The sequence below is a fragment of the Gouania willdenowi genome, chromosome 11 (genome assembly GCF_900634775.1).
Source record: "Gouania willdenowi chromosome 11, fGouWil2.1, whole genome shotgun sequence".
Lineage (NCBI taxonomy): Eukaryota > Metazoa > Chordata > Actinopteri > Blenniiformes > Gobiesocidae > Gouania > Gouania willdenowi.
Genome location: NC_041054.1, coordinates 14,011,748 through 14,029,179, shown reverse-complemented (window position 1 = coordinate 14,029,179; position 17,432 = coordinate 14,011,748). Strand labels below are relative to the sequence as shown.

At 39.3% G+C, this 17,432-nt stretch overlaps 1 protein-coding gene across 2 annotated transcripts; it reads left to right on the top strand.

Annotated features, from left to right (window-relative positions):
* Window positions 1–4,409: 4,409 nt before the first annotated feature.
* On the top strand, window positions 4,410–17,424 carry ndrg1a (N-myc downstream regulated 1a). Of its 2 annotated transcripts, XM_028460877.1 has the most exons (17): window positions 4,410–4,603; window positions 7,743–7,814; window positions 7,906–8,110; window positions 8,249–8,284; window positions 10,899–11,004; window positions 11,286–11,406; window positions 11,721–11,783; window positions 11,886–11,946; window positions 12,519–12,605; window positions 12,711–12,767; window positions 12,844–12,947; window positions 13,019–13,075; window positions 13,172–13,223; window positions 14,022–14,069; window positions 14,500–14,535; window positions 14,829–14,880; window positions 16,037–17,424. In XM_028460877.1, the coding sequence occupies exons 3-17, from the start codon at window positions 8,042–8,044 to the stop codon at window positions 16,276–16,278; spliced, it is 1,191 nt and encodes a 396-aa protein (XP_028316678.1). In that variant the 5' UTR covers window positions 4,410–4,603; window positions 7,743–7,814; window positions 7,906–8,041; the 3' UTR covers window positions 16,279–17,424. The 2 variants fall into 2 exon arrangements, with proteins under 2 accessions (XP_028316678.1, XP_028316679.1); XM_028460878.1 differs by lacking the exon at window positions 7,906–8,110 and having other exon boundaries at window positions 16,037–16,278.
* The last annotated feature ends 8 nt before the right edge of the window (window positions 17,425–17,432 follow it).

The window sequence follows — 17,432 nt, the reverse complement described above, 5'->3', positions numbered from 1 at the left end:
ATGCATTTGATTGTTGTCTGGAAATTTCATTTTTTTTAGTTTCACAATGTCCGTTGAACATATTTTAAAAATGATAATAATAATTTACTCAGTAACGGTTGGGTATAGAAATGTAGTGAATTACTTCACTTGTTTTAAAACGTACTTAAGCACAAGTAAAATTACTGATTTAGAAATATACTCTTAAAAAAATGTACAAGTACCCATAAAAGTAACTCAATTAAAGTAATGTGCATATTTGTAATCCATTACCTTCACCTCTGCACAAGGGATAGGCCTACCCCACAGGGCTGGGTCTAATATTTAATTTAAATCTCAGAAAAGGCATATTTCACACCTCAACCATTTACTGAACTCTTTTCCTACAGCCTGCTACTGCTAACACACGATGCTAAATTACTAATGTACCTCCCTTTCTAATAGCTCATTTTTCTCTTTTACCAAGGACAAATAACGTGCACAGGCCTAATTGTTGTTGACTCAATCATTGGTTTCCAAAAATAAGTGAACTTGGACCAAAAAAAGTGAAAAATGCATTGAAACACCAAACATGGTTGCAGATGGATCAGGAATTTGAGAATGTGGGGTTGGTTGGAAAAGGGGGATTCAAAACTTCACTGAAACCCCTGAATTATTTTGTTGATACCACCGTCTGTGCTCTCTCTCTCTCTCTCCTTTATCAGAACAACCCAACAGTTACTCAAGGACTAGATGATAAAATCTTAAATTATTACACAAACTTGTTTGTCCAACTGCTCAGCTGACAGTCAGCATGATTATGACTTTCAGTGTGTGCTGTGTTTAAATGTAGTTGGCGGCACTATTATCAACTGTGATAATGGGAAAACAACACTTTATTATATATAATGATGTTTCATGTGCCTAAAGAGTGCTGTATGAAAGCAGGGAAGGTCCACATTAATGTCAGTGCTATAGTTTAACCGTTGCACCCAGGAGCTAACAGACCAAATAAACAATGGAATTAGGACTTTACTACTCATTGATGATCGTTACACATCATTAATATTTACCCCACTTGGTTTGTAACTCAGTAACAAACTTATCAACATCAACAGAACAGAGAACAGTCTTATCACAGCAGTGACTGCACCCAATGGAAATGAGGATGTTGTGTATAGGTCAGGATGGGAGAATAGTCCAAGTCAAGAGATGAAAAAACAAGTTCTGATGAACTACGGCCGGGGGCCGCGTAACGTCTCCGCGCCGAATAGCACGTGCCACGTTTCCGAAAATTCAGTGAAATGACTCGGTTCCACCAAGTAAAACAAATGAAATTGTGCAACCTAAAATCATATTCTACGTTGAATTGCCTTTAAAACGATATATCACATGACTATGTTCCGATAAATTGAGAAAATTACCGGAAAAGTGGGTGGGCCCCCATCCCCCCCTTTTAAAAAGGTTTCCGAGAGGCTTTTGACATCCGCTGACATATACGGAGTAATGGGCCCCATTCATATATTGGTATGTGTCAATGATTCAGTACCACCTACTGTCGCAACATTTGACTCACAAATAAATGAGAAAACAACTTTAATGGAAATGAGCTAAAGAAAGGTGGGTGGGCCCCCTAATTGAATTGTGTGAGGCATGATCGTAATCTATGTTTAATTACCTTTGAAACGATATATCACACGACTATGTTCCCATGAATTTGGAAATTACCGGAAATGGGGGGTGGGCCCCCAGGCCCCATTTAAAAAAAAAAGGGCTCTGAGCATCTCATCATATTCATTCATAGTGTATTCATACCAAACTGCATTCCAATCTACCGAGGAGTAGTCATTTGAAAAATGGGCCCCCCTGGCGCCCCTGTGACACGTACATACATATTGGTATGTGCCAATGATTTGGTTCCACCAACCATCGTAATATTTGACTCGCAAATAAATGAGACTTATGTTTTTTTATTATTTTGGGGCCCCAAACGAAAAATCGGGCTCTGAGCGTCCATGCATGCACATCCATAGATTACACCTACCTAACTTCAGCCCGATTCGTTCATGAATAACAGAGGAGTAGCAATTTTAACTCGTGTGCACAAGAAGAAGAAGAAGAAGACACAAGAACAAACAGCATTGTTGTATATGTATGGTGTAACAAAGAGGAGTGACCACTTGTAACACAAATTATATAGAATGCAAAAAGACAGCATGGAAATATTCATGTTAAAACAGGCTTTGGTACAAATATACAACTCTAATCAAGCATCCACCCCCACCGCCCCATATTTTATTCATTTTTGCATGTGTTTTAACAGCAAAAACTTATCTTTAACACCAAAGATATGATAAATGTGTTTCTCAGAGACTCACAATGTGTTGCCTGTTTCATACTGAGAAGAAATAAAGCTGGCCCCTGAGATGTGTGTAATCATTTACTCTCACACCAACTTTGGAAAGTCACTTTTCAACTTCTTTGTTAAACTTACACAGATCGAGTTTCACGAGGACACACAACCTGCACCGCACACAGTTAGCTCTCATTACAAACCATCTACTACGTGACACATGGAAGCAAACCCTGCCGTGTGTGTGTGTGTGTGTGTTTGAATCACCCTGTTACAAGCTGGTTGCATCACTGACAATTTTCATGACCAGTCTGATCTTGTTTGGAGTGCACAAAGAACCCAAGATGGGCGTGTTTACTGAAAGAAAGGGGGGGAAAAAACACCAAATTCTGAAAAACAGGTTGCAGCCTACACGTTTTCATGCATTTTCACTGCAATGTCACTCTTTCATTTGTTGCTGTGTTTGCACAGAGCTGTGCAGCAAGGTAATAAACTTTGAGAGCAATCTGCACTTGGACTTGTTGACCCCTCCAACGGGCTTAGAACCTATAGGTGACACGAGACCACAAGGCTTTACCTAGCCGTGGACTGTTTTAGGAAAGGTCAGGTGTTTTAGGTAAAAAAAAGAAGAAAAAGAACAACAACAGGAAGCATTTACTGCTTTAGGCTTGTGTTTACATTAGCGCTGCTTGATTCATGAATATACTGTTCAAACAGGTACTAAAAACAACAGTAGCTCCAACAAAACACACAAAGAGACAAAATAAGGACTTTTTTTTTTTTTACTGTAGAAGCAAAAGAAAATGTGATTATTGATTTCGTGACAGAATGAAAACATACTCGTATGACTTGTACTTAATCCATTCTGTCGTGTCCAGGACAATGTGTGGTCTCCACCCACAGGGTTTTTATTTTTCTGGGCGTTTCAGAAGATACTGACTGACCTTAAAAACTCTCTAATCAGTCAGGTGAAAGTCCATCAGTTTATAACCAACTGAGTCACTCTATGGCCCACATATGCTGCACTAAATCACCCACAGGCCTGCATATACCATTGATGACTGTGACCCCCCCCACACACACACACACACTCGAACAAACTTTGTGGTAATGCCAACTTTTTCCAAATATACTGTGAAATCATTTGATTCTGCACATGGGTTTTGTCGATCATGCTTTACGACACAGTGAGTGACTGGATGTCAACACACTACAGTGGTTTTCTTTTTTTTTCCCTCTCCAAGGCACCTATTGTTTGATTTGTTCCTATCGGGAGCCTCACATTACATGTCAACAGTGCGACTATTGTACTCCAACAAGGACCTTTCACACATTTGCAGCCATTACTTGTATTTATTGGTGAAGTCACAGTGTAACAGTCAGACTCCTGCAGGTGTGGATCTGTTCACGAGAGGACACCACGATTAGGTTTCATTTCTTTTTCTTTGGTAGGATGTGTTCAATCATCACAGCAATAACGATGAAGCGTTTTAAGACGCAAGATGTCCCAGAGTCCTTTGCACAAACAAACGATTAATCAACTGATGGTGTGCAGGGAAATGTGATTCACAATGGCAATGTATGATCATGGAAAAGGTGGTGCGATCCAGTCTGAGGGAAGGGCTTCCCTTTGTACAGACTTATCTCCTCTCAGCCTCAAACCAAGGTTTCCTCCTCACTGCGTGTTTGAAATACCTTAAATTACTGCTGCAACTGGGTTTTCCCCCTTTTTTGTAAATACTTATTGGAGTGAGTTCAAGACAAAGGGAAGATTGATTCAAATGTAGTGATGGTTTCCTGTAAATGCACAGAAAGAGCAAAGAGTTGAAGTCTAACATTCTTTTATTCTAACTGTGTGGGAGTGAGTGAAAACCAGACCAAGTGAAACGCAGTGAAAGAGGAAAGCAAAAGTCACTTTCACCGACGCTGATTGGATAGAAAGGAGGAATTTTCAGCACACAGGGTTTATGGAGTCTCATCTTGCGAACCTCTGGAAAGCTGGATCCATGTCGCCACAGCTGCTGTTGGCCAATCAGGACTGCGGAGTAGAAGGTGGGCGTGTCCACCCGCCCCCTACCTTTATAAAAGTCCCTCCAATGTCCGTTTGGGATCGACACGTTATAAACAAGTCTTTCTCCACCCGCGCAGTTTTTTTTTAAACAACAACAACAACAAAAAAAATAGACAGAAACGAAGTTGTTTGGACTTTAAAAAAAAAAAAAAAAAAAAATAGATAAAATAAAATCTTGGGAGGATTCTCGTTTCAAGACAATCAACCAGATTAAGCAACAGGTAAGTTTATTCCACAAGTTGTATGTTTAATTTTAGGAATATTAAAGAAGTAGTGCATGCTCATTTCCTAGTCATTGCTTGTTTATGTACAGATTAAAGTAGTTTCCACACACGCACGCACACACGCACGCACGCACGCACACACAAAACTTAACAGCTTGTTTTCAAATCTTTGAAGTAAAGAACAACTATTTGCATGATAAATTCATAAAATGTTTCTTCAATTATGTTGTTTATTTTATATTTTATTATTAACTATGAAATAGGAATGTGCTCTTCACTAAAGGGCAGCTCTTTCCTCTTTATAAAGCAGATAATATGCTTCCATGTTAAATGTTGTACAAATTACAAGTGCAACTGTTGCATAATAAATCACCGATTATATATAACTGTTTACATTTGGATGCATTTCTTGCTAAATGTAAATCTTCAATACCAGTTTGTCGTATAGTGCAACAGTCCCCATGTTTACATTTGGTCTGTTGATCCTGGGGTAAAAACACAATAAACTGCAACAGCTGCAGCTCAGAGGGGTGATCCTGTTAATGTTGTTTTCCTGTTTATGGAACTCACACACACACACACACACACACACACACACACACACACACACACACACACACACACACACACACACACACAATAATGACACCCACATTTTGATATCTCTGGTGACCAAATGTAGGTCTGTGACAGCTTAACCCAGATGTTGCTGCTGCTGATATTTCAGAACCAGGGATTTGACAGATTAAGCAAGTTCCCAAAGATTAGGGAAGCAATCATTGTTCCTGCAGATGGATGCACCCAGGCTCAAGGATTGTAAAACTATATGGTGCAAAACTTGTTCTTTTTCCATAACTGGTCTGCCAAGACTAAGCACATGATGCCCAACCTTGAAAATTTTTTGTTTTCCCAGGCATATGAAGCTTTACACCTTATCAGCAAGTCAAGTAGATACTTTACAATATTTGCCTCCACCTTTTTTTTTTTTTTTTTTTTTTTTAATATGCATCTCTGTGTGCTGCTAACAAGCTGCTGAGTTTTCAAGTTTGCACACATTGTGGACAGTCCCAATCCTTTGTCTTCCCACTGCTTCCTGTCCACAATTGCATAACCCCCTCTCACTCCTTGGTTTCACTAAAACTAACACTAAAACACACCAGTTTTGCGTGCTGGAACTGGTTTGACTTGATTTAAAATAATGTTCAAAGGTTCCCAATGAAACCTGTGTGGAATGAAGTCTGTTTGCTGCACTTTGCTGCAGCTGTGTCATTAAAACCCCATGAGAAAGCATACTCCGCATAAACATCACATGGTTTCCTGCGTTTGGCAACATCTGCAATGATTAGACAATGTTTAAAAAAAAAAAAAAAATCATTCAACATCAAGTTTCCCCCTTTGTGACTGCCATTTGGCATTAGCGAAATCCTCACTTCAGACATTGGTTTGTATCTTGTTGCTGGGATCAACAATCGAGCAGTTAAACTAAAACAAGCCATTGGTTTGGAGCGTGCTTCAGGTGTAAACAGCAGGTGACATAGTTGTTGGAGGCCTTTGCTCAGCATCAAACTTGTCTGAGTCCAACATGCGGTTGTAATCATGTGCGTACAGAGGAAGTCTGCTTTCAGTTTGCAAGGTGTGCAAAAACAGAGATGACGTCAAATGGTGTTTTTTTTTTTGCCATTCTACTTTGATTTAAGGATTCCTTGATTTATTTTCTCTCTAAAGGAGAAAACGTAGCGTAGTTTGTTTTTTTTTAATAGAGAAATACATTAGTTAGATAAAAAACACACCAGTATAAATATACAGTATTTTTATATTCTTAAAGAATTAAAATTATTACTGTTTATATGAATGTATCCAGTGATGTTGATGGATTTATCATTCATTCATGCTGACATTTAAAGAGAATCAAAAGCGCCTAAAAAGGCCAGTTGTTTTTCTTCTCTCACATGTCCGAGGAATCTGAACGGGGGCTGATTTTTCATTTCCTCCAACAAAGCTGCAGTTCATTGGTGGCCTGGTTTGGGGAGGCCACTGTGGTCAAATGGACTGTTGTCTGATACTCCTCTTCCTCTGCATGGTTGTGACATCTGGCTAGGGCTGGTCTCTCACTCAGCAGATCACGTGTGTGTATTTAGGGCGTGTTCTGCTTCAGACCTGAAACATGATTAATCATTCCCTTTTAATGCCACCCCCCCCCCCCCCCCCCCCACCCACCCACCACCACCTTGTTTCAGCAGGTTTGTGCTTTTGTTAATTTCTCCTTTTTGCAAAAACAAACGGAGCATCAGAGGAAACAAAAGCCTGTTGAAGGCAAACAGCCACAACTGCTGCCAAACACAAACATGTGGAAAGAGGAAGAAAACACAGAGCTAGAAAGCCAGTAGGGCTGAAAAGAAGTTTGGATCCTGTGATGGGAACCAGGGTGAAAGCTGTTTCCTGTGTGTCTGTGTCTGTGTGTGTTTTCCCACTTTGGACTGTGGGAGGGAAGGGGTCAAGGCCTTGGCTCTCTGGAGCAACCGGACCACTGGACAAAGAGCCCTGTTAACCGGCTAATTTCATTAGCATTCAGAGTCTAGCACAGAGCCGTGGTCCAAACAGCAGAGAGCCCATGTCTCTGGCCTCCCTTTTCTTCTTTTCCCCTAATCCTCGACACAAAAACAAGTTGTGATAGTAAAACCAGGTAACACTACCAATACCAGATAAAACTAAGCTGACACTGCAGTGTATGAGTGCCGAGTGTCCTCTAAAAATTACATATGATTGAAGTTGTTTACAAAAATGATATCAATGCCAGGTTTAGGAGCTGGGATTTATTCAAAATGGAGGAATGTGATGCTCAAGCAGTGTATCTGTCCTTAAAGTCTGTCTTTGTGGTCGTGGGTGTGGTGACCAAGTTCTTTCAGATCAAAAATGCAAGTTTAGGCAAGCCCTTTCCTAGTCGACACCTTTGGAATTCTTTGAATTGTACTTAAAGGTTTTATAAACGTGTGAACCTAAGGTGGTCCTCAGAGGAATGTAGAAATACAGCATCTAAGTGAGAACATATTACAATATAAAAACTTGTTATGGTGGATTTGAAAACATCACTGTAATATTTTCACTAACTCAGTTTTTTTTATCTGTTCACACTCAGGCTTCACAACTCTCCACAATGGATGACATTCAGATTGAGGCTAAACCTCTGCTGGTTGACAAGGAACTCCCGGTAAGTCTGAGCTTAAGAATTCTTGTTCAAGTCATTCATTTCTCAGGTTTCTTTGCAACACAGTATCTGATAGGTTGTCTTTCTACCCCAGTGCTAATAGATCAATGTGGACCTTAAAGTCTGATCCAATACTTCTCTAGAGCAGTGATACTCAACTGGTCCAGCCTTGGGATCCTCCATTACCTCTTAATAATAAGCTGTGAGCCAAATTAAAAAGAGATTTTAACATGTGCATCATGGTGCACTTTAAACTTGAGATAGTACTGAATATCACATCAAAGAAAAGCAAGATAAAGGTATAAAGCTAAGCATCAAAGTATGAGTGTAAACAGTTTTGTTGACTCATTAGAAAGCAGAATGTGTGCAATAAACATGATTAAAGTAAGACTGTTTAAGTGTAACTTTATTAAGTTTTTTGCTGTTCTTTTTTTCAGGGCTTGAGGGAGGCAGTGCAGCAACTTGTGGAGAAGGTATGTTTAAAGACCTTGTCTAACCTTTGCTTTATCAAATGAACCCAGTGTTTACAGCTGATACCGAACATTGATAACAGGACCACATTGTTACAGAGCGAGATTAATGATTTATTTTGTGCAAAACCGTCTTGTGGCTGATAAAGGGATTGTCTGGACACTGGCAGTTGAATTTCTGTGATTGCAACCATGTCGGAAATGAACTGAATAAATAAATAAATAAATAAATAAATAAACATTATGATCTGCTGTAATTAAAAAGGTAGTAGAAGAGGACAGTATAGATTTATTTTATTCTCAAGCACACTTTGTCCACTAGAAATGTATAGAGTTCTGTAGGCGTGAAGTGATTTCAAGTCTGAAAAATCTAAGAAGAAATTTACATTTTATTCAAGGAGCACTAAAATTGACATGTGTTTTAGACCAAATGTACATTTGTTCACTCCAATAATTCAAAATGTACTGATTTAAAAAGATTAATGTGTGGTCCAGACCTGATTCTGTACTGTTTTGATCCTTGTAGGGGTGTCCCAATACAACATTTTCACTTCTGTTGTGTTACCGATATTTCAAACTTTGGTATTGACCGATAGCGATACGATGCCATGTCGGCACAAATCACACTTACTTTTACTACTTATTTGGAATGTTAGAAACGGCTTGATCAAGTGATGTTACTCAAATAGAGAACAATAGTCTGCAACAGTAGGTATGAGAAAAATGGACCCATTTATTATTTACCAATGGGTTACCTAAATTTTAACCTTAAACATAAGAATATTCCACATTTAAATTAAATAAATGAAAAACAATTTAGACGACTGAAAAATAACCTCAATAAATCCAATAAAAACAATATTATATTGGAGATTTTAGATGCTCTTTTTTGCAGATTTTGGGCTGATATCAATATAAATTTTGGATTGGGACACCCTTAGTGTTGTTGGCAGTACTGTGGTAGTAAATGGACAAGCATATTTGACCATCTTTTTTTGTGTTAGCAGGCCAATTAACTGTGAACTTCTTGTGGTTTACTTGCCTTTGGTATTATTTAGTCTATTTGGCTAACCCTCCCTCAGGTGTTTGATATCCGTGAGACAGCTAAGCTTCCAACAATTACCCATGTGGATTTAGCCAAAGGTGACCTCATGACGTGTGCAACAATAATAAACATCCCCATCCTCAAACATTATAATTCCACTTCAGTTTTGTGCAGCATTAAGCATATTCAACACAACAAAACACACGTGTGTTTTCTCACGTACACATGCAGCAGGATTATCTCACCACTGTAGCTTATGCCCGCCTGAGGTGGAGGTTGGGTGAAGCAGGGCGTGTACCTTACCTCTAGTAAATAGGTTGTGCGTTAATGTGAATGCTCATCCAATGCAGTTAAGACTGGTTTGGAAAACAAACAAGCCTGGAGGTCATCTTGTGCTGTGGACCTGCAGGTCAGGTCATTATGAGGTAGCAGCATTTCAGGGTTTAATACTCATGGATTTTTGGTAAAATGGAAAATCTTCCATCTTCTTGATGAATTTGTTTGTTTTTTTAAAACAATGTTATTATCATGGTACCCTCTAGAATTTGTTAGGGGAGGAAGCAACAACATAATTGGGGGCTTGTCTGGGACTAGGAGTCAAAATACTGCTTCAGACTCTTTTTAGTTTACACCAAGCCCTAACACATCAGTTACCTGTCGAATCCAAAGTATAAACTAGACGACTCATTTTTAATGTATTTTGTCCAAATAATTTTGCTGATCTATGTTTATTACATCACATGGCTGCTCAGTACTCATTATTCCCACATGTTTTTCTCCTTGTTAGTTGCTCATCCTGTTAGTGCACTAGCAGGTTCCGCCTCTGTCTGACAGGGGCTGATCCAATTTAGGGATCTCTTCATTCTACAATTAGCTTGTTTTGAACAGCCTGCAAGGCACCATGGGAGACCAAGAGCTTAGCCCGACCAGTAAGCAGTGGGGGTATAAAAATGCTGGTCTTAGTGGAGGACAAGAGAAGTTTGGATTTGTATCTCTGGGAACCACAGTGAGGGCAGTTCTTGTTAGTGAGCGGTGTTGCACTAGACTCTCCTGCAAACATGGTTCTGGAGGATTCTGACGTGGAAATGATTGTGGCTGAGATGGAAGTCACTGTGAGTAGACTTGGAGAATTGTGTGAACTCATTTGTTACCCCAAATTAAGTAATGTTTTTTCACCCGTGTCCATCCGTTCTGGTGGATCTCTCAAAAAACGGATTTAAAGGAAATTTGGTGAAATAATCCGGAAGTTACTGTACATACAGTATCCAGAGGCAGTATTTTGAGCAAGGATGTATCAAAAAGTTATGAACAGATTTGAATTAAATTTGGCGAGCTGATCTAAAGTTGGTGGAGGTTTGCGCTCTCTGAGTGCTCTTGTTTGTATTGGATTTGCAGGATTAGGCAGCTTGCAGGACAACAATGTCAGCATATTGCATTGGGGTTGAGTTTCTCGGATGGAACACGCTGTAATTAATCTGCAACGACTTTTTTTGAAATCATGTAGACTGTAATATAATGTATATTTGTGCTAGTTTTTTTCCGCCCTACTAATGACCTTCTTTACATCTAAAGGAGCACGATGTGGAGACGCCTCATGGAAGAATTCACTGCACAATGAGGGGAGTACCCAAAGGGGACCGACCGGTCATTCTCACCTTCCATGACATCGGACTAAACCGTAAGCTCCTCTCCTTATTCAGCTCTATCTGGGTAACTACATCTATTGTTGTTCCTAAAGGTGGGGCGTTCCCATGGGATCAGGTTAGATTCACCAGTCCAGTTCATTCTCTATTACAAAACAGCAACTGGACCACACATATTGACAAAGTTTTACTATCGTACTAGAAAAATTAAATAAAGCATACCTTTAAACATCTCCACAGGATGCTTGAAAGTCATTCATTTCATACAGCCAGTTATTCATCCTCACCCTGTGTGGTTTTTTGTGTTCTTTTCCAGACAAAACCTGCTGGGACACGTTGTTCAGCCATGAGGACATGTCGGAAATCATGCAGCACTTTGCCGTGTGTCACATCGATGCCCCCGGGCAGCATGAGGGAGCCAGCACGTTTTCCACTGGGTGAGCCGAACACACACCCACACTTGATCAAACATACACACTTTATGTGTGTCAAGCAGTCTGTAACCTTTGACATGACAGCCAGATCACTGCGGATGTACTTTAGGTGGCCTAATTTGTCAAGTGTGTTGTAAGAACAGGTGTTTGTCTGGTTTAGGCTAAACTCTGTGATAGAGGGACTTTGCCCAAAGTTAACACTACCTTAATGGTGTGTTAAAGCTAAACAGCAGGTGGCTGATAACAGGGAGAGGCCATGGTCTGATAAGGACCATTGTTGAACTGTTCTCTTGATAATGTCTGTGTTTGATTTTCAGATATGAGTATCCCTCTATGGACCAACTGTCTGAGACTCTTCCTCTGGTGCTGAAGCACTTTGGGTAAGTGGAGCCACAGTTTAGACAACAGCAAGTGACTCTTTAAACTAAGACATCCACTCATTGGTTGTTCTAACAGTCTCCCTGCATCTTTGTGCTCCGTAGCCTGAAGAGTGTCATTGGAATGGGAATCGGTGTCGGGGCCTACATTTTGACCAGATTCGCCGTAAGATATCTTCTTAGTTCACAATCAGACTTTGAATGATTTAGGCAAAACGGTATCGCTAATGGTGTGAGCCCCCTGAGCCAAAGAAGCCTAAGGAATGTACCACATCAGTGTAACACTAACACTCAGTGGGAAGTCTCACTTGGTTACCATATGGCTGATGTAGATACAGGGTGTAGTTTCTCACAGAAGCCTGTCTGTCCTCAAATGAGGCGACATGAAGGTATTACATTATCTAACAAAAAGTGATTATTATTGTAAAATAAAGCTATTTTCCAAAATCGTTATTTATCCTCATTTAGGACTGATTTACTGTTCTATTGATTCAAATTCATTTTAGACGAGGCCATACCAAAAGTAAATTAAACTATAGAAATCTAATCTTAAAACCATGCCTAGTATTGTTTAACATCATAACGTAATCTTTCTCACACATTATCCATAAAAAAATGCACAAATTATGCAGAACTTGACTTTAAATGTCCTCGGTGTAATTGATCAAGCAAAAATAATCATGTCCGATTTGAGTACAATACTGTTAGTTAAATATGACCTCCTATCACGTGTTTTAGCTGGACTACCCAACTATGGTGGAGGGTCTATTGCTCATCAACATCAACCCCTGTGCTGAAGGATGGATGGACTGGGCCGCACACAAGGTATATCCTTCCCCAGTAACAGTAACTAAAACCCAATACAGTTGACCTTTTTAATACGTATCGAGCTAAATAACTTAACCATCACCGGTGTTTTTCATTTTAAAGCTCAGCAGCTTGACACACGCAGAGCCGGACATGATCATCAGCCACCTCTTTGGAAAGGTATGGATTCAGATTGTGTAATTTAAACTGAGGTTTATGTTTTAAAGTTGCAGTTTTTATATCTGGTTTTTCACAGGAGGAGATCCACCACAACCAGAACCTCATTGGACGATACCGCCACCACATTGTGAATGACATGAACCAGTTCAACCTTCATCTCTTTATCAAGGCCTATGAAAGGTGGGCATGTCCAAAAAAGTCACACTTCTAATATTTTGAGATAAGGTTAAGTAACAGAAGTCTTTTTCCAGTCGAAGGGATCTGGAAATTGAGAGACCAGTCCCTGGATGCAACCCGAGAACCCTTAAGTAAGTTGTTTTTTTTTAATTATCACCATTGAGACTCATAATATATAATGATCATTCATGATTAAACTTACAATTGTATGTTTTTCTCTTGATCAGGTGCCCTTCACTGCTGGTGGTTGGTGACAGTTCTCCTGCTGTGGATGCTGTGGTAAACAGTCTCTCAAACGCTGACATTTATTAGACACTTTTCATAAAAAACAAGAGCTCAGAGAGCCAAAAACCTCTGTAAAGCACCAAATATCCTCTTTGCCAGATATTGGCACTTATCTGGATCAGTGATCCTGATCATGATACCATGATCACTCACACTTTAAAGGCTTGGGAGAAATTTCTATCCCCTTTAATAACGATACAGTAGGTCCAAATATATGGGCAACCCCATTTGTTGTGAAAAATCACGATAAAAGGCGCAATCGTGGTCTGATCTGAATGAAATAAAGATGGGTCATTTAGGATATGAATTTTTGACATTTTTTGTCAATAATGAGATACAGTTTTTCGATTTTTTTAAAAACTGATCCAGAATCAGTATATTGATCCGGATCCCCTCCAAAATGTAATGGATTCTTCCAAGGTCTAAGGTTATTCTTTGAATTTGTCAAATGTTATACTTTTGACGCAATTCTGCTAACAGACAAACAAATAAACCAACACTGGTGAAAATATTACTTCCGTGGTAAAAAGAAGGTAAAAAGGACTGTGACTAAAGTTAATGATTCAACTTACACAAGTAACTTTTAGCAAATGCGTCTTCCGTTCTCTTCCAGTAGCCCATCTGCTAAATCCCCATCAGGTGCAAATTTCAACTTGTGAGGGCAATAGTTAATGATTTGTTAATACTTGTTAATACTTAGTTGAGGTAGTTTTTTTAAACAACTGGAACTGATGTATGATGCATTCAGATGTCACGTTAGGCTCTTCTAATAAGCCTGTTTTCTACCTACAGGTGGAGTGCAACACTAAACTGGACCCAACAAAGACGACCTTGCTCAAGGTGAGAAACCAGTTCCTCCTACTCGCACCTTTCATGTCATAACCTCATCGTAGATTAAACATAGCAACGGATAAGATTCCATGTGCTCAGCATTTACTTGGTAACACATTAACCAGGATTGAACCGCGTGACTTGTCCTCATGCTCACACAGTGCACGCCCTGCTGCAAGTTACTTATTTCTTTTGGCCATTGGCATCTTTTTACAATCCATTGTGAATCTAAATGGGTTTTGGGCCGTGACTTTGACTGTGGTACACTGTGCATTATGCAGGAGAACAGCTAGAGATGAGGTGTTAGATGTGTTCAAGTGGGTAATACTTATGTTAATGTGAAAGGTAATGGTCTGTGTCCTCGGTCATGGAAATACACAAGAGGCTAAATCTAATCTGTGTTTTTTTTGTGTGTGTGTGTGTGTGTGCCTTTTAACAGATGGCTGACTGTGGCGGCATGCCCCAGGTTGACCAGGTGTGTATATCAGTTTGTGTGTTGCAGAGCAGGTGGGACGGGGTGGATAATCATATCACAGGGGCTCAGGTGGTGGAGTAGATAACTTAAGAGCATTAACATGCACCAGACATGCAGCACATTTGTTAGTTTATAATCCTCCGTATTTGTGCAGCATCTGCTCATAACAGCTGCTATATCTCAGACCCCCACCTGTCAGCTTCCAGGATGATTGGCTGAGGGGTTTACTATGATGTAAACAAGTGTAATTATTAATGACAAGATGGCTGATCGTGTGCATTTTCTCTCAACAGCCGGCAAAACTTACAGAAGCTTTCAAGTACTTCATTCAGGGCATGGGATACAGTAAGTACTGGAAACAAACTATTCTTCTGACTCTGACTCTGGGCACTTACCATTACTCTCGTACAGTTTAGCTTTGTGATGATTCCACCTGAAGTGTTGGAAAAAGGGTTTGTCTGCCCCCTTGTGGTCACGCCATATTTTATTTTATTTCTTAGTATAATACAGTGGTTACCAAACTGTTGGGCATGATGTCATGACAGAGGGGATGAGAACAGCCATGAGCATGAAAAATAGAAAAGTATTTTTTCTTTGCACTCAAAGATTTTTATTAAAACTTAAAAGTTTTGAGGAAAAATATTTGCAAAAAAAAAGTATATACATATATATATGAAACTTTTTTTTACCTTTTTGTTGCGATTTGAGGCGGGGCTGAAAATTCTTCATTTTTTAAACAACAGAACATTTTTCAGATCCACTTTTATGAAACATGGTATATTGAGGAGATTGTGATTCAAGATTTGCAGCTCTCTCTGGATGTTGCATGTTCTCCTTAATTGTGCATAGGTTTAGTAAAAGATGCACTTAATGACCCCTCATGACACACACAGGTTGAAAATCACCACAGGATAAGTTATATAGGATATAACTGAATAATTTATATCTTTGGCAACATACAGCTGACCTGATAGCACCTGGAAACAAAAACTAACACCTTGTTATTGTTTTAACTATTTGGTGGCTTTTATAGTTTTATCTTTCATAAGCTCTTACTCTGTGACTATTTTTTTTAAAATTGTTTTTCGTGTACCTGTCTTCTATGCTATTTATTTGTTTTAAGGACATTTTAGTATTGTTTTGACACTGGAAACTTGTTTTATGTACTGCTGCCAGGACACACTTGTAAAAGAGATTATTAATCTCAATGTGGTTCTACTGACTAAATAAAGGCTAATGAAAAATGAAAATGAACCTAATCTGGAGTACGTTAAACAAGTAAACAGCAATTTAAAAATGTTCCTTTTCTTTTACAAAGTTTATTGTGAAAAAAAACCCCATCAAAGATAGTCAATCACAAATTCAACGACGCAACGCACCCAGTATGTATGAGTGATCATTTTTAAGAGGATTTTTAACATCTAAACTTCTATTTTTGTGGTTGTTAGTCAGACTTATGTAATGGAGCACAACCTTCAGCTAACACTTTTTCGTTCCTCAGTGCCGGCTTGCAGCATGACCCGTCTGGCTCGCTCCCGCACCGCCTCTGGCTCCAGCGTCACTTCCTTTGAGGGCAGCCGCTCCCGCTCGCACACCAGCGATGGAAACCGCTCCCGCTCACACACCAACGACGGCACCCGCAACCGCAGCCACACGACCGACACCGCACACGCACGCGCCATGGACACAACTGAGAGCAAAGTGGACCAGGCCGTGCCCAAGTCCACTGAAGTGTCCTGTTAAGTGCTCGCTCCCCTCCTGAACCGTCCCACTGACACCTGAACATCTCAAAGGCCCTTCAGTTTGTGCTGAGCTGCCTTTACATCACACGCGTCTGAGAGGGACAAGGAGAATAAGCGCACAGTGGGAGCCACAGATAAGGTTCCTAATTCATTTTTTTATTTTGTAAGTGGATCAGAGCCACTCAGAAATAGGTCGTGGATTTAAAGGCAACGCAGCACGTGGGGGGCAAAAAAAAAAGAGAATATCAGTGAAAGTTTAGGCTGAAAATACACAAGCTTGTCATGTATATCTTATACTCTCTATTGCATTAAGGATTATTACCATCTCATCATTCTATCATTCAGTTTTCATTCATTTCTAATATATTGACACAGCTTTCTCAAATATACTCAACTGTAAATGTCTTGTTTTTTTTGTTCTCACTGTAATTTTTTGATCTTTTTTTTCATTTTATTTTTCATGTCTTAAGTCTTGTCGTTAGTTTGTAGGAGCAGTTTTTCTAGATGCGAGGTTTAGAGAAATGGGAAGAAATGGCCGTGAGCCTCAAGCTGCTTACAGAACGTTGACAATTAGGGGACAGAAATTAGTTTTATTCTATACGTATGTATAGATAATAGTATTATTTGACCAATATTCATTTTCTGTTTTTTTTTTCTTTTCCCCCTCCCTCTTATGATTTTTTACATTTGTTAACTAAAAAAAAAAAAAGATCTCCGTAATGTAATCATCATTTTAGAGAAAATTATTCAGACTCATATTTTGTCAATAATCAAACAGTCTTTTACTAAAAAATTATTCAAAGCTATCACATGTCATGCTTTATTAACAGATTATTGTTTGGAAGATTACTATGCAGTCAAGCCCAAAGGAACAAAGATGTGCCATTGGATTTGATCACACTTAAGAAGTGATGCTCCTGTGTGGTTGGGGTTATGTAATATCAACATGAGGCTAGCCACACAACTTAACCAACACCTTCTACTCCTGTATTCTACTTGCACTACAGCATCATTTTACTTTGTAAACTACACAAGTGGCGTTTTAAAAGCTTGATTCTCAACTGTCTAATGCTGTAGAAAAGCATCGAATGACTCAACAGTTTGTATTTATTTAAAAAAATGGCAAATAAAAAAAACTTGTAACAGATTTTCTTC